We start from the raw sequence: 24477 nt of genomic DNA, 5'->3' as shown, positions 1-24477 counted from the left end.
GGTGGAGGGTCACAGAACACCATGTGGATCATTCAATGAAGGGATTGACATGTGAAGAAAAATAGCTGCAGGTCTAATCAATGTGAATGGGTTCCCCCGAGACCCCGCTCCGTGTGTGTGTGTGTGTGTGTGTGTGTGTGTGTGTGTGTGTGTGTGTTTGTCAGGTGAGGTGAGCAGCAGGCATCAGCAGCATTTCGGCCCAGTCAGCATTCGTCCTGCCAGCCTCTGGCTTATGGGCAGACTCATGAATAGATCTGTGTGTGTGTGTGTGTGTGTGTGTGTGTGTGTGTGTGTGTGTGTGTGTGTGTGTGTGTGTGTGTGTGTGTGTGTGTGTGTGTGTGTGTGTGTGTGTGCGCATACTCATTCTTCCTTCTTAAAGCTCAGAGACATCACGGTGCCGTGTGTGTTGGGCGGCTGGGTCGGTACAATGGCAGCAGGCCTCTGAACACTGAGCTGTCACTGTCCTTGTTGCTCCACACTTGCTGTTAAAAATGTAGCAAAGGGGGAAAGAACAACAACAAAGAACAACTCTGATGTTTTTCATTGAGAGCAGAAATGTTAAAGTAAAAAAAAATAAAACACACTATGGCACAAACATATGGTGAGGACAGACTGAACTCTCTACCCCGCTGCTCTGTGAATCCATCAGAACGCGTGTCAGCTGTCAGACATGTGGTTCAGAGTCTGACTGACAGTAAACATCACATCTCCATTGGAAACAAGGGAAACTAGGACCACGCACGCGCTCATTACAGACGCTGTCACTGACTAAAAACCTGTGAGAGCCCTCAGAGGTGGAAGATGATCCTATAACCACAAAACATGGTGCTGTCTTCATCAACCATGTTGGAAAAGCTTCATGTTATGTTCATATTTCCCTAAGTTTAAGTTATCAGCACAAACACAGTGTCAGATCTTTTCAGTTAAAAATGAAAATAAGTCGGAGGCAATGGCAGCAGTTTTTATGAGTTAGGAGCTTTGTAAATTTGCTTCAATAGCTAAACACAGATTCTGTTCAAATTCTCAAATACTGTTCACTCAGTGGATAACGTTCATTCAACGTCATGTTTTAGGGCCTTTCAGCTACAAGTTCTCAAAAAGTGGGTTAATATTTAAATTGGCAGGTGAACACGCAGGAAATATTTAAATTCAAGTAAATAGTTGACTTAAATATTTCACTTTTCAGTGTAATTACATTTTAGTATTGCCACCCCCCTGTCCCGATTTCAGCAGCTGTGCTCTTTTCAGGGCGACTGGCAACTTGTGTCTCTTCAGGCAGAGTCTTTGATCACTAACAACACTGTTGTGTTCAGTTGACGTTAGTCTTCGAGCTCCTTTGCTGCAGTAGCGTCACATTAAACAACTCAGAACGAAGAGTGTTTAGGAAAATTCAACTCAATGAGTTGTTCTAGTCGGCAGCTGTGGACACAAAAGCATGTTTTCATCCCTGTGTCAGCTTCACCTGTTACTCTTTTCCATCTTCAGACAATAAATAGAGCTGGCCCCATCGCCAGCACCACTGCAATTGACGATTGTCACGTTTAAGCATAACATCATGTCAAGTTCAAGTCTGTTACAGTGAATGCAAGGATTAAGGAAACTTCAGAGCCAGAGTTTATTAATTCATGTCAACAATCATCACCTTATTGATTAAGGATGAAAAGAAATCTAAAATTGAGACGAATAGTTAGTTCCTATGATTCCTTGTTCTGGATTAAGATCCGACCTCCAGCCTTTCCTTCCGTTCGGTGTGTGAAATAAACTTGAAACCACAACAAGGTGCAGACTCCTATGATCCGCCTTCCATGAGTTTCCAGTGAGGGAGACAACCTGTGGAGGCATCACTCCCATCTGTTGTGGTCCCTCTGGTTTACTGGGCTTGTGACTGAAGCAGTAACGCTCCTCCCAGACCATCAAACCACAACCACACAAAAATCACACTGTACGGAGCCCCTCAGAGCAATGTCTCCTGACATGTATAGTCTTAAAGTGCTCTGCCAAACAAACTCTATTTATCAGTGCTATTTATAGACCCCCCTCTCAGAAAATTGCTTCTCTACACTCCCTGGTCCCTTTTGATCCTCGTTATCGTCCTCTGATCACAATCATGTCTGCAGAGCCTGGCCCCGTCTCTCTTTGTCTCTATCAATCAGTCACTGCTGTCTGCGTTCCCTCGCTCCCTCTCTTCCTGAGCTCAGTGTCAGTTCAGATATCAAATATTAATCGCCGTAGGTTGAGAAGCGGTTGATCATCTGTCCCTTAATGATGTGTATTTTCCCTTAAACACCAACGTGTCCCATTTACTGTAGCTTCTGTGTTCTGTACAATCTTTTGTAGTTTCAGCTGTGTTTTAATCTCACGTGCTTTTTTATTCTGTTTTTTGTGTTTGTTTAACCTTCTTTTCTTTTCTGTAAGCATTTCTACTTTTGTCTCTGTCTTCGTGTCATAAAGCCACTTTTTTTGCAGCAGTAATATTTCACTAACAAATTTCAAACCATTCGTCTGCAGTTTAGTCCCACTGGTGTGAAGGAATCCATTCAAATTCAGGCCAGTCAGCTCACAGCCACACTAACCTTGACAGATTCTTGCCATTGACTAATGGGGATAGTCCGGCCAGATTTTTAATAATTCTCAGTAGGTTCAGATTATTTAAATTCAGAGTTGGAAACGTCTTAGACCTACTCAATGATTTATTTTCTTTATCTCCAAAGGGGAATGGAGCCTTTAGCAGGAATCCAGATCCTCACAGCCTGCACCACATGAATGCACATTTCATGCCATTATTAACAAGCAGCCATTAGCCTGGTCTAAACTACTGACAGGTTTGTCATGGAATTTGGTATAGACAGTCACAGTCCCCAGAGGATGATCCCTGATGATGGTGCTGATCCCCTGAGTTTTCCTTTAGTACCAATAAGTAGGTGTATACTTCACTTGGACAGGTGAGGTTGGTAACGGGACAAAATAATCAGTACTATTTCATGTATTTATTGCTTGTACAGACTTAATTCTAATAACTTTAAGAATCCTGTTATTTGCCTCCAAAAGACTGATACTTTTGCCGATGCCTAAGCTGCTACTGGATAAGATACGACAAACCTTATTGAGTCCCTCGGGAAAGAGCATTTGAATAGCCATTAGAGTCAAACTACACCTACAGTATGACCCCCCCCCCCCCCCACCCCCCGACCTCACGCTGAGGGTTCAACCCAGCAAACAAATCACCAGTTTACAAGCCGAACCAGGAACTACAAATCCATGCCAGTTGAACAGATGTGCTTCTCTGCCTTGATTTCCCAACTGCACCCCGCAGCTCATTTCCGTTTGAATAATGTCTAGTGGAGAGAGTCATGGAGCAATTTTCTGAAGAAGAGTTAGGACCAAGTGTAGAATTTCAAATCTGTGTGTCGTGAGGAACACCCACAATTCCGCTGATTTGCATTTAGTCAATATTATTAATTTGACTACACATAGTTCAATCATTTGCATGTTGCTAAAAATAATTTAGAGCTTACTGGCACAACCAGCGTTGTCACTGTTAACGATGCTCCATCTACTGACGGTGGAACAGTTGCTAATCTCGGTTTAACAGTGTGTCGAAACCACAGCCTGACAGTGCACACCCTCGCTGAGTGTGCGGCTCAGCCGTGTAATTTCACTGCGTTTGGATTGGAATTTGCATAATGAATTTCTAAAACTTTGTGTGATTTAATCGATTAGCCCAGCATTGTCGATCACTTTGCTGTCTGCTTCCTGTCATCTCTACCTCCACTTCTTTCACCCACGAGTTTTCTTTTCTCCATCTCAAGCAGATTTTCCTCCTCAGGTCTTCATTAAAACTTGATGTAGATGAATAAAGCCAATAGTCTTCAGACCATCTGAACAACCCTACCTGAAATCAATAGAAAACACACACACACAAAGACAATAGGGGAGGTGGGAGAAGGTCTGGATCATCAAATATTAAACATCCGGCCTCTGGGGAGAGGGGGAAGAGTTGTGGTGGTGCAGTGTCTTATCCAATTAGCATCTTGTGTTCACCTGCCAGGCTCCAGCCGCGGCTCCGCTCTGACTTTTACTTGTCACGACAGTCACACGCTCTTCAGGAGCGCTATTCCAGCCGTCTCGTACACTAATCATGACACGATGCATCTGTGCCCGTCCCGTCCCTGAAGAAGGCCCGTCTTTGCTGGAAATATTGGTTCCTAGTAGCACCAGACGAGAGCTGGCTGTCAGCAGGACACAATTAGGCTCTTCGGGGATGAGCTAACACTTGTGTAACCTTGTCTCAGCTTTGGGCGCTACCAGAAGGATTGCTAGGGCTTTGACAACATCAAAGGAATAGAGGTGACTATAATGTTGCCTGGTGTCGCCTTCGTCTGAGGGAGATGAAGCTTTACACCAACAGGTGCCTAAAGACTGAGCTTGTTCTATCCATCCATCGTCCTCTCTGCCTTCTGTTGTGGTGGTGCATGGGCAGCTCAGCCAGTCCATCGCAGGGCGTGTTTTTTAGATCACATTTAAACAGTATTCTATGGTTTAAAGTTATATTTCCCACCTGACAATCACTCATCCAACAAGAGAACGATGGAACTAATGGATGATACTAATATCCAAAAATTATCTATTTTAACAAAGGTGTCTGTCAGTCACTTGTTGAAAGATTCGTTAAGGGATCAGTTAGTTGATTTAGCTTCGTCAAACGATTGGATGATTTATTTTATCTACCACGCATTTATTCTCTGTCAGAAAACTTCGCTTTTCTTCTATATTATCAGAGATTAGGACATAATTATCACCAGTGTAAAAATATAGACAGAAAATCTGACGGTTTGATGGAATGTTCCAGCCTGATAATTCATTTCAGCCCATTTCTGTAAGTTTTGAACTTATCTATGAGTGATAAGCAACATCCTCTTTACAACCTTCAGTGAGAATCCGTCCTGCTTGAAGGACTTGGGTCACATACGTACACGCATGCGGTGTTGCTGCATGTACAAACCTCTGGCTACTGTACCATCCACACACACTGTCCTTCTATTCTATATGCACAATTTGCACCTTTTCCGAAGGAGGCCGGTTGGAGCTGACGCTGAATCAGCATCAGTTTAGAAAATCCTCTTCCTTCACAAATGTCTCCGGAACAATCGGTGGATAGCGGTACTGTACAGAATGACATCTGGCTCACAGATGGACAGCCACCAGCTTTCATCACATCGCTCGTCCTCAGTCTAATCAAATAGCGGCGGTGCCCAGATCCCAGGTGGGACATGGGCCTCTGCTGGATGAGTTCACTGGTTCAACACTATTGCGTCTGACTGGTGTTAATTATTATCTCAAAATACATCAGTCAGAGAGATTTCCTCCCAGTTGTGACTCAACAAATAGCGTTGCACAGGAGAGGTGTTGTAAATAGCTGTACAAACTAAATGACTCGTGAGACTGGGAGTAAATGTGCTTGTGCAGGAGAGGTTTAGTGTACGCTTTTAAATTCAGGCGTAAACAATGAGACATCTTTTATGAGTCCCAATGGGACTTTTGCTATTTGTCAAATCTGAAATATTATAAAATTAGAAAATAAATCTTCCAAACACCTGAACATTCTGGTTTTAGGTTCTGACACCTGCCATTAAACTGCATCTGCAATAGAAAAATCTGACTCTTCCCTCTTCAAAGCTCAGATTGTCATGGATGTCACATCCTTCCATAACATTTGTACCTGCTTGGATCTGACAATGAATGTTGCATCCTGCTTTTTCTCCATCACCAAGTGTCCTGACAACTCATAAGGTGCTTGGTGAGCTGCATGACAGCTGACAGATCTGTAGCTTGTCTTAAATAATGCCTGTGTTTGGATGCGCTGCTGGTTTGGGTGTTGTTGCACCTACACTGAGGGGAGGTAATTGTTAACAACAGCTACCGTGTAGAGCTAAAGATCAGGTCAGAACGGACATAACACTCGGCTCCTCCTGTTTGATGATTGAGTAATTGGTCGAAGGAAACTCCCACATAAAGTTTGCTCGCTCGCTCAGTCACTCACTTAGTAAGGGTGCATGCTGGACCCTCGGCCACATTCAGTAAGGATTGTGTGCTCCAGCTGTCAGTCACTGCTTCATGTGTTTGATCTTACACTGGTCCAACAGCTGCAGGGTGTAACAAAAAGAAATGCTGCGTAACTGATTGTCTTCCTAGTCCATGTAGTTCAGCTGCTCAGCCATCCTTCCTGTGTATGGTGTGTTCCAGTGCTCAGCCCCTGCCCTGTCACCGTAGCCTCAGCCAGAAGGTGTCACTCCATCTACAAGGGTTTCGCCCAGTGTCTGATGGCTCTGGGAGACAGTCTGACAGACAACGCCCGCAAGGACGAGGACGTACATGAGATACACTCCATCTGCAGGTCAGTGTAGTTCCACACAAACACTGCAGACAACGCTGAATCCGTTAAACACATCTGGAGGTTTGCACAGTTTGGATATTCACATATGCAGAGCCAAAGCCCACAGGCCGTCTGGGTCAGTATTAGCGAGCATCGAGGAGCTTTAAGAGGAAAGACAAACAACAACAAAGACAGAAGCTCTCATGGGGAGGCAGTACATATTCTCTGAGCTGGAAATGAAGGCGTAAGGCTTTGTGAAAAAGTTTAGACAAGCATTTTACAATCCCACAAAGCCAGTGAGCTATCTGATATCAATAGGCCACGTCCGAGCCGTACGTCGGCACGGAGCGCAGATCGAAGCGTCTGATCGCTCGCTGGACGGATTCTTAACCTGTTCACACGCAGATGGAGAAGTAATCAGCTCTTCAAACGCCTGTTCTCAAGCAACGATTAACTGTTGCAGAGTTGCTGTAATAAAAACACAACAGTGCACCGGAGCTTTAAAAGTGTGACATTCACTGCTGTAAATGAGACTTGTGCTGTAGCACCAGTTCTGCAACTAAGGAACATAAAATAACTAGTTTTTCAAAGCAATAAAACCTGAAATGAACGACTCATTTCATGTAAAATTTATACATTTTTTTAAATGTGTCTGTTGTTATTTCAAAAGGGTGAAAACATGCTTTCTTTTAAAAAACAACTAGCTAAATGCTAACAGTAGCATGTCCATGGTGACACTCCTACGAATATTTACAGGAATAAGATTTGTCATTGAGTTTTGCACATTTAGTGTTTGGAATATATTCTTATTCAAAGTTTGTATTAGGGTGAAAAAACATTCAAAAACAAGAGTGTTGTGAGTTTTAAATAAAATACATTTATACATTATTTATACATTGTTTAAATATTAATGTTGCTATTGTAAGGTTTCATTTACACTTTTAAAAGTAGAACAATTTGGTGGGTGTGATAAGTAACGTTTCTGCCCACATCACCACATACACTGACATCTGAGTGATGGTTGCTTTGAGAGTGTTGCCTTCAGTTTTGATCAATCCAGGTCTGGTAATTAATTTGGAAGTGAGCATTTTTTATTCTCTTCTCCAAAGTCTTGGTTTTTAACATTTCAGGTAAGTTGTTTTCATCTGCAGAATGTTTCCAACTGTCCGAACGCTTTTAATGTTTTTATCCATGTTCCCTGGGGAACCTTTAACTTGATTGCTGATACAGATACACTGTGTTTGTTCTACTTGGGAAGGAATATGTATAAGGAAAAGCTTTTGTTTAACAGTAGGTTGTGGTTCTGACTAGCTGATTGGCATGAAGTGAAAAACCTAAACTAATTTTCAGTGATGGATTCTGTGTTTATTTTGACTTGCTCTATGAACAGCACTGCCTCCTCTCTACTACCAGCAAGCCCTCGCTCTCTTCAGGCTCTCATTGTTGGGCTCAAGGCCCGATGACACTGATTAAACATGCAGAACATCTCTTTCTACCGCCCACCACTTCCCCTTTCCTCTCTCCCACCACTTAATTTCTCTATATCCTGGATCCATCCGTCATTCCTCCCTCTCTCTTTGTCATCTTCACTCACCACTCTATTTATACACACCCCTCATCCATCTTCCAGAGAAGCTGGGGCCTCTTGGCCGAGGGAACGTGTGAGGGCTCTTAGAATAGGACTGCTGACTTATAAGCTGTGTTTCTGTCAGCGGGAATTTGTACAGTATTAAAATGAAGTTCAACTCATAGAATTATAACAGAAGACTCGAGATAGATGGGATCTAAACATGGCAGAAGTAGACGCTGCACACAGGCAGGTACTGTATGATTGTTAACAAACAGTAGTAATGAAGTATAATAGGACCCTTTACCTTCGCTGTCACCACAAGGCTGACATTGTTGCTTTTAAGAGGAGTATTTCAATAATGATCAGGTCAACTGAACAATTCGCCATTAAGTCTAGACTGACCTAATGACCTAATCGCACTTTCTGATCACTCATTTCTTTATTTTTCTGTCATCCTAAGAAAAAATGAAGCTTAACGTTACCTTAATGTTTTCAAATTATGACTTTCTTTGTCCAGACACTATTCCAATAGGCTGAATTAAATTTAGTGATCCTCATCGTCACCTCCAGCTGAACCAAGCTTAATGTGGGCAGATATATGCCTCGACCTTTTGGGGGGAGCGGAACAGCAAGAAGCAGAAACAGAACACAGGCAGAATGGTTGGACCAGTAACTGCTCATTAGAGACACACATTTCTGAGTCTGATGAAAAAGAGTTAATCACATGTAGATCCATGGTAGCAGGTTAGTTGATAGAATGAACAGATAGAAACATAGAGGAGCTCACTGTTTGGGCCTAAAGCAGACGGTTCAGAGTGACTTGAGCCATCTCCAACTTTAAGCTTCATCATAAAGGAAGGTTTTAAGCCTGGTCCTAAATATTAAGCCATAGATGTGTGGGGATCCTGTGACGTGGAGCCCATCCAGGCCTGTGAGTCAGCAGCTGGAGGAGAATGAAGCACATCCTGTAAAGATGACTCTGCCTACAGCAAAGCTCATGGTGGCTCCGAACACCTGCGATGTGTCGTCGGCAGGATGGATTCAAGCTCTGGTCCAGTCGTCCTTGGACCTGATCTCATTCCGTGTGTGAGGAAGCTGAAGTTCTAACATCACTGGACCTTTGAACAGAACAATGACCCAAGCGTTCCAACTTCACCCCAGCTCGGTTGCAGAATCGTTTCTAGAGCGGCCGTCACGCTCACTTAAAATCATTTCTAGATCTCATATGGGACATGAAGAAGACAACCAACAGTATCAGTGAGTTGGAGGCCTTTGTCAATGCAAAATGAATTAAGATGAATTATCCCACGAGGGATGCTGCCAGAAGCTGACTATGAATCAAGACTCAGAAGAGGAAAATTGAAGGCGTTGATTCATGTGGAGACTGTATCAGTCATCAGCCACTGACACCACTTGATATTTATTTTGTTACGCTAATGCAATGCTTCCTGTTTGATCCGGTCCCTTAATGAGTCAATGAAGTAATGCTGGTGACGCTGACAAGATGCAGAAGCTGGTGCTCACCCGTCTCCTCTCTCTGAGCAGCCAATGGACCCACTTCCGTTCGCCCGGCAGCCAGGCATTGGGTTGAAGGTGCTGTTATCCTCCTCCTGAGTAAAGCCCCCTCCCACCTGAATGAGTCAGACATTCAACCTGCGCTGAGCGATAAGATATCTCTGGATAACTGGATACTGGACTAGCTGGCAAAGCGGCCGCAGACTGTGACTGGCGACTGTGAGTGTGACGCCGCCGCAGGTTCTCAAGTTCAGCTCAGGATCCTGTCTGCACTAACATTATCCCCACTCATCCAGGGAAGGACGGACTCCTACAAATGCCAGAAGACTGACCTGGACTGGTCCCATAGCACAGACGCCCTACAGGAAAGGCATCTGAGGGGAATGAGGTGGTCTGGTGACCCGGTGGTCTCGTCGTTTATGGCCTTCTGGTGCCACAGCATCTGCAGACTAAAGGAGGCTGGAGCTGCTTTGAAAGGCCAGCGTGGTTTTGGGGATGCCCCCGTGCAAGTGGGAGAGGAAGATGGGAGCCAAGCTATCATCCCACCTCCTGTATGATGCAGTGTCACCTCTGAGCAGCTCCTTTAGTCACAGACTCTTAGATCCCAAGTGCCTGAAGAAGCCACATCGAATGTTGTTTCCTCCTGAGGCTGTCCATTGCCCAGTGAACCACTGATTAGACACTTTAGAGCAGTTTGATTGTGCAATAGAAATGAGCCACGCTGCAGTTGCTTTATAATTGTGTGTGCCTTGATATTATTGACATATTTAATACTAGAATCTGACATAGTAAGCGTACTGTAGTCTTCTTTCTGCTGCCTTCTCTGCTGCTGTAACCTAAAAATTAATAAAGTCAGTTTATCCTACTTATAAGATATTCTATACAGTATATGTGTGCGTGTGTGTGTGTGTGTGTGTGTGTGTGTGTGTGTGTGTGTGTGTGTGTGTGTGTGTGTGTGTGTGTGTGTGTGTGTGTGTGTGTGTGTGTGTGCTTACAATGGCCCTGCAGCCCACCCATGGAACCACTCCACTGTTGTTAAGTCTCCTCTATTCCTTAAGGTACCAATTAAACTACTAATCCTGCAACCCAGCCACCTTGGTGTGAGTGTTGCCTAATGCGGGGACATGGGTTCACACACACACACACACACACACACACACACACACACACACACACACACACACACACACACACACACACACACACACACACACACACTTTCCTCTAATTTACACTCTCTCGCCTCACTTTTCTTCTCCTTTTCCCTTTCGTTTTTTGTTCCCTTGTTCCCCTTCCTCCTTTTTCCTCTTTGTCCCGCTCCGCTGTGTTTTACTTCCCTCCATCCCTGTGCTCTGTTATCCTTTTCTTCCTCCATTGCTTCCTCCTCTCCGCTTAGGAACATGGTTTTTAGCACTTCTATCAGAGCCACCTAATGAGGAGGTAGCACAGTGCTCCCCTCTGAAGAACACACACACACACACACACACACACACACACACACACACACACACACACACACACACACACACACACACACACACACACACACACACACACACTGAATAGGAGGCTATGATTTGCATCTAGGCCAAGGCTGCTCCATTGTCAGTGCTCTCCCAGGAGTGCAGCGCTGCTTTTACTCTTCATATTCACAATAGGCATTATGCTGTTGCATTTACTTACTGTGGATCCAGAGTAGTTGAGGTGAAAAGGAAATATTTGGGGATAACGATACAGAGGAATTAAGCACAATTGCATTAAGCTACATTTTGCAGCAGTTTAAAAATAACAGTAGAGGTTTATGTCTAAAATACATTACAGAACTTTACAATTGAATAGTTTCATTTATTAGTAGTTAAAATGACTATTTTAGTCAATTAGTTTTTAATCATAGTATGAAAAGATGTGTAATTACGTGTAATGTACTGTAATCCTCTGTCAGCCCTGAAGGTGGCTTGATGGTATAAAACCCTTTATTCAATTATTTGGTGTGTCACAGTAAGACGAAGGCTTTGTTTTCTTGATTTTTTTAAATACAGTTTTTATGAAATCATTCCTGCATTTTGGGCTAAATGAGGGGGCAGACAGAAGGTTTGTTTATAAAATTTGTTTGCAGATGTTAGTTAGGTCAAACTCTGACATGGTAACATCAGGCATCACTAGGGATCCACCAATCAGAGGGCAGATCAGTAGGATCGCGCTACAGAAGCCATAAGATTAAACGGTAATTTTTCACTGCTTTATTAAAGATTCAGCAAAGTTTGTCGTCGGGTCAGAAAATAAAATCAATTATCTCACATAGGTACAAACTTGGAGTCTGTCAAAACAATCAAAGTTTGAAGAGAGGTCTCGCTGGAATGACAATCGGTTCAGTGGTAGCGAAGTAGAACACTCCTCAATCAGCCGAAGTATTGAAAAGTACAGGAGTGAAGTAAAATGTGCCTTTTGTTTCCTTGGTTACAGTCACGCAAACAAAAGCCGGAGTCTAGCGATCGCTAAAACGGGTGTTATCAGAAAACGCTCCCTCACAAGGCTGAGATCCTTTCATTCAGCCTTCTTTCCGAGCAGCCTTTATATTTTTATCCTCCACAGATTTCGATAAGGCCATTCATGCTTTCATTGCATCTCATTGCAGGTCTTTCTCTTCCTATTCCTGCCAGAGTTTAAAGTCACTCTGGGCTCCGCAGCTCATTTAGGATGCAGCTGTTAGGATTTAAGCTGCCAAACAAAGATTCGAATATTCCCAAGTTCAGTTTAAAGTGGATTTATGTAGAAATAATTTAAAAGGTAGAGGAAGGTTCCTGCAGCTACTGTCACCTATATGTGATCACGGCGTTGTGAAAGCCAGTCCTGCACCACATGCAACACAAAGCACAGAAAACACGGTTCATTCAAAGTCTGCAAAATTTAGATCAGGTCTCATAGATGTGAAAAACAGATTTTCTTTCTCTCTGTGCAACAAGGTGAAGGAAGCCTTCCTGAAGCGTGTCAACCCAGTAACCCTGATGAAGGCCACCGCCGCTGAAGGGTGTTGCTTTTAATATAAAAGCTTTGTCAACTCCTCCTAAGAATAGCCCAATGCTTTTCATTCCTCTGCTTCTTTTCAATTCACGCAGCCGAGGGGCTATGACAGGGATGCGTGTGTGTTGGTGCAGCAGCCTTGGACGGAACAGTCACCGTGCGTTCTAACATTTCTGCAGGATGTGAGAAAACATCCACATTTTTCCAGGAACGTTGTGTTATTTCCAGCTCTGTTGGGAAATATGACAATGCAGCTTAAGTCTAAATGTTTCAAGCTGTAACACGGTGTTTTACCTATTTGTATTTCTCTGCTCTATGTGTTTTACATTGTTCCTCGTGTGCATCACTGAGCTTTGACCCTGTTGCTGGTTTTACTGGTTGTTCTTGTCCACTCCACCTTAGGAAAGTACTTGTCTCCCCGGACTCAGACCCAGTTGTTTGTCCATCACAGCTTTTTGGATCACAGATCCTACATTTGCTCAATTTTCATCCTTGCAGCACTTTCACAAAATACTGAATATAGATTCTACAACAATGTATAACAACAATGAACAATCTGGTATATATTTAGATGAGTTGAGGAATAAATATTTGCTTTATTAGACCCAAGACATTTAGTTATCAAGAGGACCATGAAACTGTAAGTGTAAAAAAAACGAGAGAGCGTCCTGTCTGTACAGTACTTAGTTTTAAATATGTATTACAATTTCTACAAATAGTTTACAATTAGAAACAAACACAATCAGTTTTAACCAATAACACACACATGCTCATTTAACATCTGATCCCTAAGCTTAAATTTCCTCCTAGTTACGTGTCGATCAAAATCAGCTGAGATTAGGAAGGACTGATTTTTTATAGAAGAACAAAGTGGCTGAACAACCGGAAGGACATTTTCCCTCAGATTGCATCCAGTGAAGAAGTTAACCAGCACATAGCTCAATAGAAACAAACCTATTTCCATATACATGAACTCTTGGTGGATATTCAGAAATGATTATGAAACCTTGAAATGCAATTCATAAAAAGAAGAAGAAGAAGTGTGTTACATTATATTTGGATTGTTTTGTTAATGGATCTATATAAAATATTCTACGGCCAGTTGATAAACCAGTTAATTTCAGTTCTAGTCCTGCACGCTTAGTTGCAGCCTTAGATGCCTTCAAGAGAATTGATAAAAACTAATCTTCATGTGCTGCAGTAAGTCTTAAAGCCGCGCTTCTCTGGGGTCATGACCTCTCAGGACTCTCCAGCACACTCACATCCACAATCCTCTCATCATGTCTGGGTTGTCTTGGTTCACTCACTCCTGCTCCCTCGTGTGAACAGGAAACTGTGACCCAACTTTCTTGGCATTTTTTCAGATGCCAATGAAGAGATCCACTGCTGCGGAGCCATGAAACTTAGATTTCGAACGTCAGATTTCAGATGTTGATATTGCTGAATAGTCACTTCCAGTCCAAAACTAAGCTGTGAGCTGGGGTTTGGAGGTTTCCACATCTCAGCACCGTGTTAGCAGCACCACACGAAAACTCCCGGGAGGTTTTATTATTGTGCGAACAGCTGGTTGTCTGTCAGTGTCCTCGCTGTGTTTCTGCTGTCTCTGCACCACCTGTGACTTTTGCAGAGACCTGCACACCTACAGCAAACACACACTCACACTGTGGTACAGATGAAAAACTCCGCACCGCTGCACATCTCTGTCTTTGTCGTCTCACACGCGCACACGCTTCTTCCTTTTTCCTCAAGAGCCAGATGCTGCTGACACCCCCACACACCCCTCTCCATCATCTGCTCCTCCCTGGCAGCAGGGAGGCGCCCGTCGTCCTCCAGCAGCCGCTCTGTCAGAGGTGGACTGCTCCAGTGTTTAAGCCCTGGACGCAGGCCAGACACACAAACGCATCCAAGCCACCGCGTCTGACAGCGTTGTGTGTTTTCCACAATGCAGTAGCTCACAGTAGCTCCGTCTGACAGAGGCAGTCAGAGACATTAGTTCTTAGTTTGACAGCTACTCTGTTTGATCTATATACTGTAATTTCATCCCTGTGCCTTGTTTGATTCTTACCTGTTTTAGTAAAATTGTGTGTCGTCTTTCTCTGGCTGCATTGTGCATTTTTGGTTGGGCATTTTGTTAACGCAGTACGTCGACTGAGTACCTGATTCGTTAAGCTGCGACTTATTGGATCCTAATAACTAATGGAACTGTGTATCAATGTGCATCAATGATGTAACTCTGTCTTGATACCCCACTAAACCATATGCTACTCTCTCTGAGAAGGGTCAGGTTCTTCAGAATGGAGAAGGCAAGGTCAGGGAGCACGGCGTCGTAGCTGCTGTGGTCAAGACGTTGTTCTAAAGTGTCATTTGTAGAAGACATGCTGAGTTTGTCACATAGTAAAGTAGTAATAGACTTTTAGTAATATCTTCTCAAGATGAAGTTTTAGTCTAGTGAGTAGCAGCGGGGACAATTGTGAGTCTGGTGTTACACTGGTTAAAAGCTGACGTTTGGTCATAATCTTTTGTTTTTAATGTCTCTAAGCCTCTGGCGTTCATGCTAATCAGACTAAACGCGCTGCCCTTCTGCTTCCAACATTAAGATTAAATAAATATTGATTGGAACCACAACTTGCAGTGTATAAGCAGCGACATGCAAAATGTCAGGCTGTTGTTGTAAAGTTCAGACAGTGTGTGTGGTGAGTGTGATTGGGATCAGTCCATATTTCTCCTGTTATCAAGGTGGGAAACCTCGGTGCTGCTTGGTTTTCTGGTAATGCGCTTTGAGATTTCAAGTCTTTAGCAGCTCGGTGTTTTGGAGTTTGACCCATCGGCCTCTGCTTTTTCAGCCAGTTCGGCCCTGTAGCCCACCGGGCTAATGCCTACATGATAAGAGTTAGCAGCCAATTACAATCGACTGACTCAAGTTTGGATGTACAGCTTGAAGGTTGCTGGAATAACGTTTAATTCAGCTTTACTGGGAAAAGATGTGCATGTACATTTGTTTCTCCGCTCTCCTTTTATCCTCTTGTTGTTTTTCTGGCTCATGATCAATAAAACACAGTAGTAATTCAGTTTGTGGCACCGTTTCGATCTTTGCAAATACAGTAACAAAGGTTTCCTCAGTGTGACCCGAAGGTTGACCCTTCTATGCAGCTCATCAAATGGTCTCTCAGCAGCTACTGGGTCCAAAAAACCCAGGGAGCAAATAAAATGGAATGAAGTTGATTCACGGAAAGAAGGGCCTAATGTTTCATTGTCACCGATTCTTATCGCCTGGACACTCACACAGGCATAATCAAATTTGTCCCATGAAAGAAAGTCACCATGGTGTGAATATAAGATGATAAACTACTAAACTAAACTACTAGACAGCGGCATGGTGAGCTAGGAACAAACAATTCATCAAATGCCAATGTCCAACAACAACAAGGAAAACAGATGCAGACTCCGTCTCTATTATCTATTAGAAATCCTTTAACCAAAACATGCTTGGTCCCAGACTTAATAGAAATCATCTGTTAGTAATTCTCTGGACCAAAACCACAGGGTTGTTGGCTTTGATGAGCACAAGTCCTTGAATTCATGAGTTTGGTGGCTTGCAAGCTTCCTGGGTGACTGACATGAAACCCCTGATTCTTTAGACTGGCTCGGCTGATGCTTGCAGGTACGATTACAGATGATCCAGTAACTTTGGCATAAAACCTCCATGTAATTGAAAAAAACAACAGTCCAAATCCTTTTGACGCATCATGACTGTGACCAGCTCAGTGTCTCTACAACAATCACACAAGTCCTCTTGCTCGTATAGAGGCTAATTTAGCTAAAGTTAAGCTGATGCTAGCTAATGAGCGGCAGGAAATTACAGCTGCTCAGGTATTTCTCATTATACCAAAATTACATGACATAATGATAAATAAGAAGCCTGAGTGTTGTACCAATCAATCAAAACTAATTGAAATAGTTTGACTGCTTAGAACATGAGAGTCATTAAGCCATAGACTCATTACTGTCCTTTAGACAGTACTCATATTCATTGTACTTACTATGAAGCTCTCAGTAGATCTGTCTCGGTGTGGAAGGAATGCTTCACGTCCCCCTTTTTCTCTGTCCTCGTTCCTTCCTCAGGTCGTGGGACGAGTTCCACGATTGCGCCAACGTGGCAATGGCCGGCTGTCCGGAGGAGGCCGCCGCCGTCTGGGAGTCCCTGCGCCAAGAGTCCAAGAAGATGCAGTTCTCCGGAAACCTCTACGACATGTGCTCCAACCGCGACGGCCACGCGGCCCCGTCCGCCTCCCCGCACGGCCCCCCCAGCCAGGAGGAGCTGAACCAGGAGTCCCTCAGAGGCGGCAGCCGTCATCGGGGCTGCCCCCCCCTCCTCGCGCTCCTGCTGCATCTGCTGCTCGCCTTCCTTTGGATAGAACTGCCACGGCACATGTAAACTCTGTGTTTGCTCCACTCGTCCACAGACTCAGTGTTTCCTCTGCTCCGCCAGGGGTTGATTTCTTCTAACTGCATGTCTGGACGCCCGACAGGCTTTTTGATAATGTATCTTTAAACTGCCTGTGCCGTTTCATGCATATCTCTGCCTTTCTATCAGTCTCTCTGTTGGAAACACACACAGTTCATACAGAGACACTCTAACACTCTACAACAACAACCTCATGTGTTGTTACATTATGTCCTACTACATATAGTGAGTTTAAGCAGAAGTTTCAGGGGAGTCTGTCCGAGTAAGGGAATATAATAATAACAGCTGGTACCTGACAGAACAGAGACCAAAAGTTTTATTATGTCTCCAGTGACCTACTTTATGTTATTTTTCCCTTCACTCTCTTTTATTGCTCCTGTTTGTGTGACCAAGTGTAAATATCCACATTTCCACCGGACGCAACAGAAAAAGAAAATGCGAATGTAAAAACACTGCCGTGAGTAACAAAGGCTGATCAGCCCCAGTCAGGAAGGAGGGAACGTACAGGGCACAGACGTGATGTCATTGAATTCATCAGCAAGAGTGCACGCAAGTCTCTTTACGCTCAAATTGAAAAGCAGCCTCACTGACAAGCGAAGATGTGAATGCTTGACTTTTTAAACATAAGTCCGATGTTTAGTTTGTAACTACTCTCTCCTGTCACCTGAACGTGAAGTCAGTCTCCATAAAGGCTCAGCGGGCACCTCCCTCCATTCCATTGGCCTGAACGCGCAGGCTCTTAGCCAGGACTGGTGCCGAACGGTAAATTGGTTTGGGGAATACCGGTGTGTGTGTGGGAGCGCTCCGGGATGCGGGAGCGTTGTTTTGATGCGGTGAAAAACCTAGATTGTTTTTTAGCTGTCTTTGAGAAACAACATGATCTGAGGGAATATGAAATATCAAAGTCATCAAACCAGCAACGGCGGCTTTGAATGCTTGTCGTCACACTGAGCACACACACTCACCCCATAGGATCAGGAGGATATAAAGGAGTGAATACAGTCAGGATGATGAAGGAACGTTTGAATAGCTGCAGCCTCCACAGCAGCGCTGGAAAACCTCACACTGTAAACTGGAGGTGCATTCAGCTGGTTGTAGTTTTAAGTCATTAACCTATTGTGCATCTTTTTATTTTGGCTTTTAGCTGCAGCTACTGTGTGTGAAGTTGAAGTGAAGTCATACTGTGCTGGAGTTGAATTTCACTTGGTGTTTGTCCAGGAATCCTCCGGGGTTCCCTGTTTGGCATCCAGCGTTGCAGCCCTGCAGCAGGGGACCAATATGTCCTCCCGTCAGAATCCCAGTCCTCGTGCATGCCAAGTGTGCTTCATGCTCCGGGAGTGTGGCCCCCACCGGAGCTGCTTGTTATTCTAAGTGGCTGCAGGTAACAGTTGTTTCTGTCTGGCCTGGGATCAGAAATACTATCAGATTAGAGACAGAGAGCGAGGAGCACACCTGGAAAACAAACAGCATTCTGCTTAGCGGAAGATTGAATCCTGGAGAAACGTGTGGAGCGTGCGTTACACAGGGGGGCTTAAGGTGGCTGCTTTACTATCTTCACAACAAATAAATCAAAGCCGGGCCGACTTTAAAGAGTTATTCTGGAATAACTATCATAAGAATATGAGAAGCACAGAACAAAATCCTCACGACGGTTGTAAATAAATCTCAGCTGATAAGCCACAGATATAAACGTATTAAACCACCTACATGGCTGAATTAGAGTTCAGGCAGTTGTACAGATGTGTCATTTTTTTGTCCTTGTTCACATCGGTATAAACCATTGACTTGTTTCTAAATACTTATATGTGTATAAGTGTTCAGAATAAAACCAGCAGCTTCTGGGAGGCCACTGGCAGAAAACACTGTGAGGTAAACACTGTGAAAAGTGCAAGGCTGAAGGAGTGAAGCAGAAGGAAAAAAAGAGACTGAAATCAGCCCACAGCTATTTTTCACATAAGGGACTCAGCTCAGCGATATGCTTGGATGTCTTAAAAGAGGCTGCTGTAGGTCTGAACTTTAATTAAACTGACAGAAACAGCAATTAGCAGCCTTAATGGCTGAATCACCAAGGCGCAGCGCTTTGAAAGCTATCTTCATAGAGCTCAGATAAGAGGCTGTCACTAGAGGCTAGAATCTGATTCAATCACAGGCCGGAGGCTTCGTACAGTAGGAAAACCTGACTGAACGCTTGAATGAACCCTACAGTGAGTCCAGCCGCCGTAGCCTCCCAATCAGCATCACTTGTCCAGGACAGTAACTTCAGATTCAATTTAGAGTCTGCTCTGCTCTGAGGTGTTGCGTTCGTTGCGAAATCACGTTTTATGAGAAGATGTGTTTGGTGTAGTGTCGGCGGACAAATGTGATTTTCTAACGGTTTTCAATAACGCTGTGGTGTAAAGACAATGTTATTGACCAGAACGGAGCAGGGGGGTTATTCTCCAGCACTGCATCACACACTATACATCTCTTTACCCCGGTGCTCTGACAAATAGGTTGAATTGGGCAGAGAGGCCTGCAGGAGAATGAGAAGCGGTGTTAAACACCAATGCATCATTGTCACATTAGCGGTGGAGTATGTGTTCAGTGTTATTACTGGGAACAAACACTGGTGTCAATTTGCTGCATAAATCTAGTATCTGTAGAGATTGATTTCCCACCAACACTCAAGGATACATGTGCAATGCTCGTTGGAGCAGTCATGAGTTAACACATGGATATTTACGCAATAAAGAAATACTGGAACACTTTGAAATTACAGTTTAGATGGTGATATGTGCATATTTGAACACACACCCTTAAAAAACACACACCGAACTCCAGAATTCATCAAATAAGGCTGGAGTCAACTAAAAGAAACAAAAATAGATTTTAGAAAATTATGCAACTGCAACTTATTAAAGAAACATACTAAATTGCTGGTCAAAGCTTTTTGCAGTGTGAAGCTGGGAGAGAGACCGTCGACAGCAGCTTGTGTGTATAATAATCTGGCCGGGAAGTTCTGCTGGAACGCCGGGAATCAGACAGACGAACTCTCTCCTGGGCACCACATTAATATACTCGCCTCCAGCAAGCTTCTGCGAGCGCAGCTGCGCGTATTTTCGGACTCAAAGTTCAAACCTGACGCTTCCCAGCTTTAATTACCGCCGAGACAAAGCAGAAACGACTAGGAAAAGAAAATTTGGAAAAAAATAAATGATAAGTTAGACTCGAATGTGTTGGCGATCCTAATGATGGAGGCGCTCGCTGATAGGAGACAAGTCAGCTTTCCCCTTTTTGTTGAGGAGTGTCTAATGAACCTGAACGCCTCCTCGTTCCTTTATTGAAGCACCCACACACACCTAAACACACAAATAAATTGACACAGCTACTTGTAAATATGGACAAATCACCATCATTACATGAACGGCACACACTGACGGGTTGCATCACATCACTGTGTATAGTGTGAATAATTTCACTTCTGTGAATACCAATGTAAATAGCAGTATTTCATTTGTATATGGACAATGTCATGTATAATGTATACTTCAAGTGCTCCTTTTGAAGCTTCACCACATATTGTTTGTGCTTCACATTGTTTATATTGCTGAGCGTGACTTTCAGTTGGAATTTGGACTTGGCTACAAGTGTCATTGTTCTGGTCCAAGGAGGGGTTGGGGGGGAGCCTTGTTTCATTCAAGGCTCTCGCAGACACAGACAATCTTTGCCTGAAACTGACACAAAGTGTAAAAGGACTGGACGCAGCACTGATTGGCTAAAAAAAAGTCTCTTACTGAATGTCCACCTTTGTGTTCCACCAGTAGTCCAACGTACAGTCAACTGTTCAAGAGACAAAAAAGGGACTTCTATTTATTCACAATATATTGTTGTCTTTGTATCTTTGATTGTGATGCTGTGTTCAGTTTTGTGATTAACTGCGTGTGAGAGACTGGGAGCAGAACGCAGCCATGTTCAAACAGCGCTACCTTTGTTCTGCGTGAATCTGTGCACATGTCAATCCAACAATCCAGCAAAGTGGAACTGTTTGCTTTCATCTTATCCAAAACCTGATTAAACACACGGACAGTTGTAAGCAGCGCTCAGCATTCGCCCATGCACAACTGTATATTCACTGGTCATGAGGATGATTGGGACCATCATCATCCAGCTTTAGTTCTGTAACATTTGCTATGGCATTTGCCCCTAGAACCATCTGGCTCACTGTGGAGAGGACTCCAGACTAAGTCCTCACACCTCTACTGTATTTGACCTGCTCATTTAAGAGAAACAGCTTCACTTCGGCCTCGGCAATAAACAGCACATGGCTCCACAAGCTGCCGTTAGTTTACATACAGTTTGACACAAACCTCCGTAGGTTCATGTTCTTTTAGACGAAGGAGTTTATTTCCTGACAAACATTCCATGGGATTTAATCTGGAACCCAGTGAGGCCTGTAGGGTCTGAGGCGTGGCAGTGTGACCTGGGTCAGCCACAGCTCCACGCTCAAGGTCCAAAGTCCAAAGTGGCTGGTCGGAGGTCACATACCTTCATGCTGTGAGCAGATGAAATTGATAATTGTTAATTTGATGATCAAATTAACAGAAGAGGTACTGCACTGAGCCCGACCTCATCATTGCAGCTGAATAAACTGCTCTTTTCTAGCGCTTCTCAAACACGCCGTTCAATCTCTCCTGCCCGTTGTTAGAGATACAGTGTGGCCTCCACCATTCTGTGACGTGTGTTAACGCAACACACCTGCTGTATGTGAAGCTGTCCTCTGCTAATCCTGCCTCCTATCCAACAGATGGAAGATGCTAACATCCCAGTTGGTTTGTCTTAGATGGAGCAATTTGAGGTTTCAAATCTGACTTTGTGTTTTTATTTGTCCTTGGTTTTCCTTAGTTTTGCCTGCTGGGGTCACGCTGCCCTTCCTTTTCTACAGGTCCTTGTATCATCCATGTAGTTGGTTTTGCTACCTTTATAGAAAATCATTAAATTGACGCTGAGTGACTGACTGACTGATTGTTTTTACACTGAATATTTAGAGGTTCTGTACAGGATGTGCTTGCTGCTAGAAGTTATAGTTGAATAGTGAAGTTAAATAAAGCTGCACGTTATTTTCTCTCGTGGCTGTTGAAACCTCGGCGTGTTCCTGAAAGCAGCTCAAGTGCTTTGTATCGCGGTCTTTTGAGCTGCATTTGCAACATTTTGGGTCTTACTCAGTTTGTCCTCTACATGTAGAGCTCTTCAGCGTGGCCACAAGGCCAAGTGTGGAAGTTCACCGGCATCACAACCATTGAAAAAGGAAAAGGAAAACAGAAAAATATCTACAAGTTAACACTGAGGAGCAAGGACAGATTTGTAAACAGTCCTACAAGATTCAACAGCAGGCAAGGCCTAAGTCATCTCTCTGCCAGAGGAATGGCTAGAGTTTAAGAGGAAACCTGTTTTGTGGTGCAGGTTTTTAGCAATTTAATATTTTAATAGACAGAATTATGCCTGCTGTAATTATAATGATAGACTCCACTATTACTGATGATTCTCAGTTTATTACTTGGACCTTATTTGATTGCTTTGACCTTTGACAGTAAAACATTTATTTAAGTTTCGACATCTTACAGCCCAAGAAACAACCAGTTTGTCGTACAGTTGTCAAACTTAGACACAGACAGGATAGATTTAGGTCAATTTATAGATATAGATTAACATGTTTTTCTACTTCTTGTTACTCTTCCAGTGAAGAATCACTAAGTATAAAGCTTTATTCTATCACTCTCTTCTGTCACAGCAACCCAACTGTTATGTCTGAATAAACTGGATTGTTTCCTGGACGACCAGCTGTCTTCATTGTGGCCAGTTGACTGATCTCGACTGAGCAGGTGAAGTCAGAGATCTGAGCTTTTTCATGATCATCCATATCATACATATAAATAATAAAGGGAAGTAATAAAATGAACTCATGCACCGTTTTACAAATGTAGCCGCAGAGTTTTCCTTAAACCAATAAATTGAATTGTCTTCCCAGATAAAATGCTTTAGATAATCTATATATAGCAGTAGTCACTTGTTGCTTGTTTACAACTTGTGGCTGCTTCTAACCCTTTGCCCGTTTACAAATGGTGTCAGTGTGTGGATGAAGAAAAAATGCCTGTGTTCATACTACAACCACAGCAATTAACTGCAACGGAGTTGTCACTAACGAACTAGACACCAGTTTAAAATAAAACTCAGCTTGCAATGCAGACACATGTTGAATCTGCCAGCAACAGAGCATTGATGCAGAAGTCGGTTGCCATTTTCCAAAGTCACCTTGTTTAGGTACCTTACATTAGCAATTCAGTGGGTCATTACAACAAATAAATAAGATATATTTTGTTAATTAGTGAGCTTTAGAGCCAGGAGCTTGTGATGCATCATAATCTTCCTTCCGGTCAAACCCTTACAAATCTTTCTATGTCAGTATGTTGAAGATTCTCCCCAGATTTAAACATCACCAGAGGCAGGCAAAAGATATGTGAGAGATGTGTGGAGTTTGGACATTTGGAGCTTCAGTACCTGAACGTTCTTTAGGGTGATGACGGTAAGTGGAATCTTCTCTTCTGCGATGCTTTACACCAAAGAAGAGCTGCGTGGTGGCACTGCCGAAGGTCTACACTGCTGAGTGCAGCTCCGTCTGGACCTGGTGCTGCTGTCCGCTCTGTGGAAAACAGACTGCAGTTCACTTTTAAATCAGCATTCTTCTTGAAAGTAATTTATAGTTGAATTGTGAGATTTTTCTGCACCAGACATCATCCAGATATTTCGGCCGAATGTGCTGGGAATGAACTAAATAGGAAACAGCAGCCTCAACCCCTCGTTGCTCAATACATGACCTTAGATGTGTAATTTATCAAATTCCAGGTTCAGTGTGTAGCCGTTTACTTAAACTCGGTTAACCTCAAAGTGGAAATAAATTTGAACATTATGAGCATTATGTGAGATGTACAGGTCCTATGTCTCCACCACAGGGATTGCTTTGCCCTTTAGTCCTTCTAAATATCTGGTGTGTGAATGTAAAACATGTTGTTCTACACAGAGCAGAGCCTCCTGCCTCCTGACCTTTTCCTCATGTTTGCATACGACACTCTGCAGAGCTGCCTCATAACCTGTGGTCTCATACATATTTCATAAAATCTAGCATTTTCCTCTATAATGTAACTAATATCGTTTTAGGATTGTGCTGCATTTACAGTCAGGACCATAAATATTTGGACAGAGAAACATTTTTTCAAATTTTGTTTCTGTACATTACCACAGTGAATTTTAAATGAAACAACTCAGATGCCATTGAAGTGCAGACTCTCAGCTTTAATTCCATGGGTTGAACAAAAAGATTGCATAAAAATGTGAAAAACTAAAGCATTTATTAAACACAATCCCTTCATTTCATGGGCTCGTAAGTAATTGGACAATTGACTTCCATGCTATTGCATGGGCAGGTGTGGACAATTCCCTTTTTATGTCATTATGAGTGAAGCAGATAAAAGACCTGGAGTTGATTAGAGGACTCGTGTT

General features: G+C 43.3%; 1 protein-coding gene across 1 annotated transcript in view; it reads left to right on the top strand.

The window, feature by feature from the left end:
* The window catches only part of nrn1la (neuritin 1-like a), a 45247-nt gene extending 23314 nt beyond the window's left edge, over positions 1-21933 (top strand). Inside the window, exons 2-3 of the mRNA XM_029154014.3 lie at positions 6244-6394; positions 16602-21933. Of these exons, the coding sequence (XP_029009847.1) occupies positions 6244-6394; positions 16602-16914 (464 nt within the window). The 3' untranslated portion in view covers positions 16915-21933. The remainder of the gene's footprint in view (positions 1-6243; positions 6395-16601) is intronic.
* Positions 21934-24477: the final 2544 nt, after the last annotated feature.

The sequence above is a fragment of the Betta splendens genome, chromosome 6 (assembly GCF_900634795.4).
Source record: "Betta splendens chromosome 6, fBetSpl5.4, whole genome shotgun sequence".
NCBI lineage: Eukaryota > Metazoa > Chordata > Actinopteri > Anabantiformes > Osphronemidae > Betta > Betta splendens.
The sequence above is the reverse complement of the archived record's forward strand: the minus strand, read 5'-3'. Positions and strand labels throughout refer to the sequence as shown.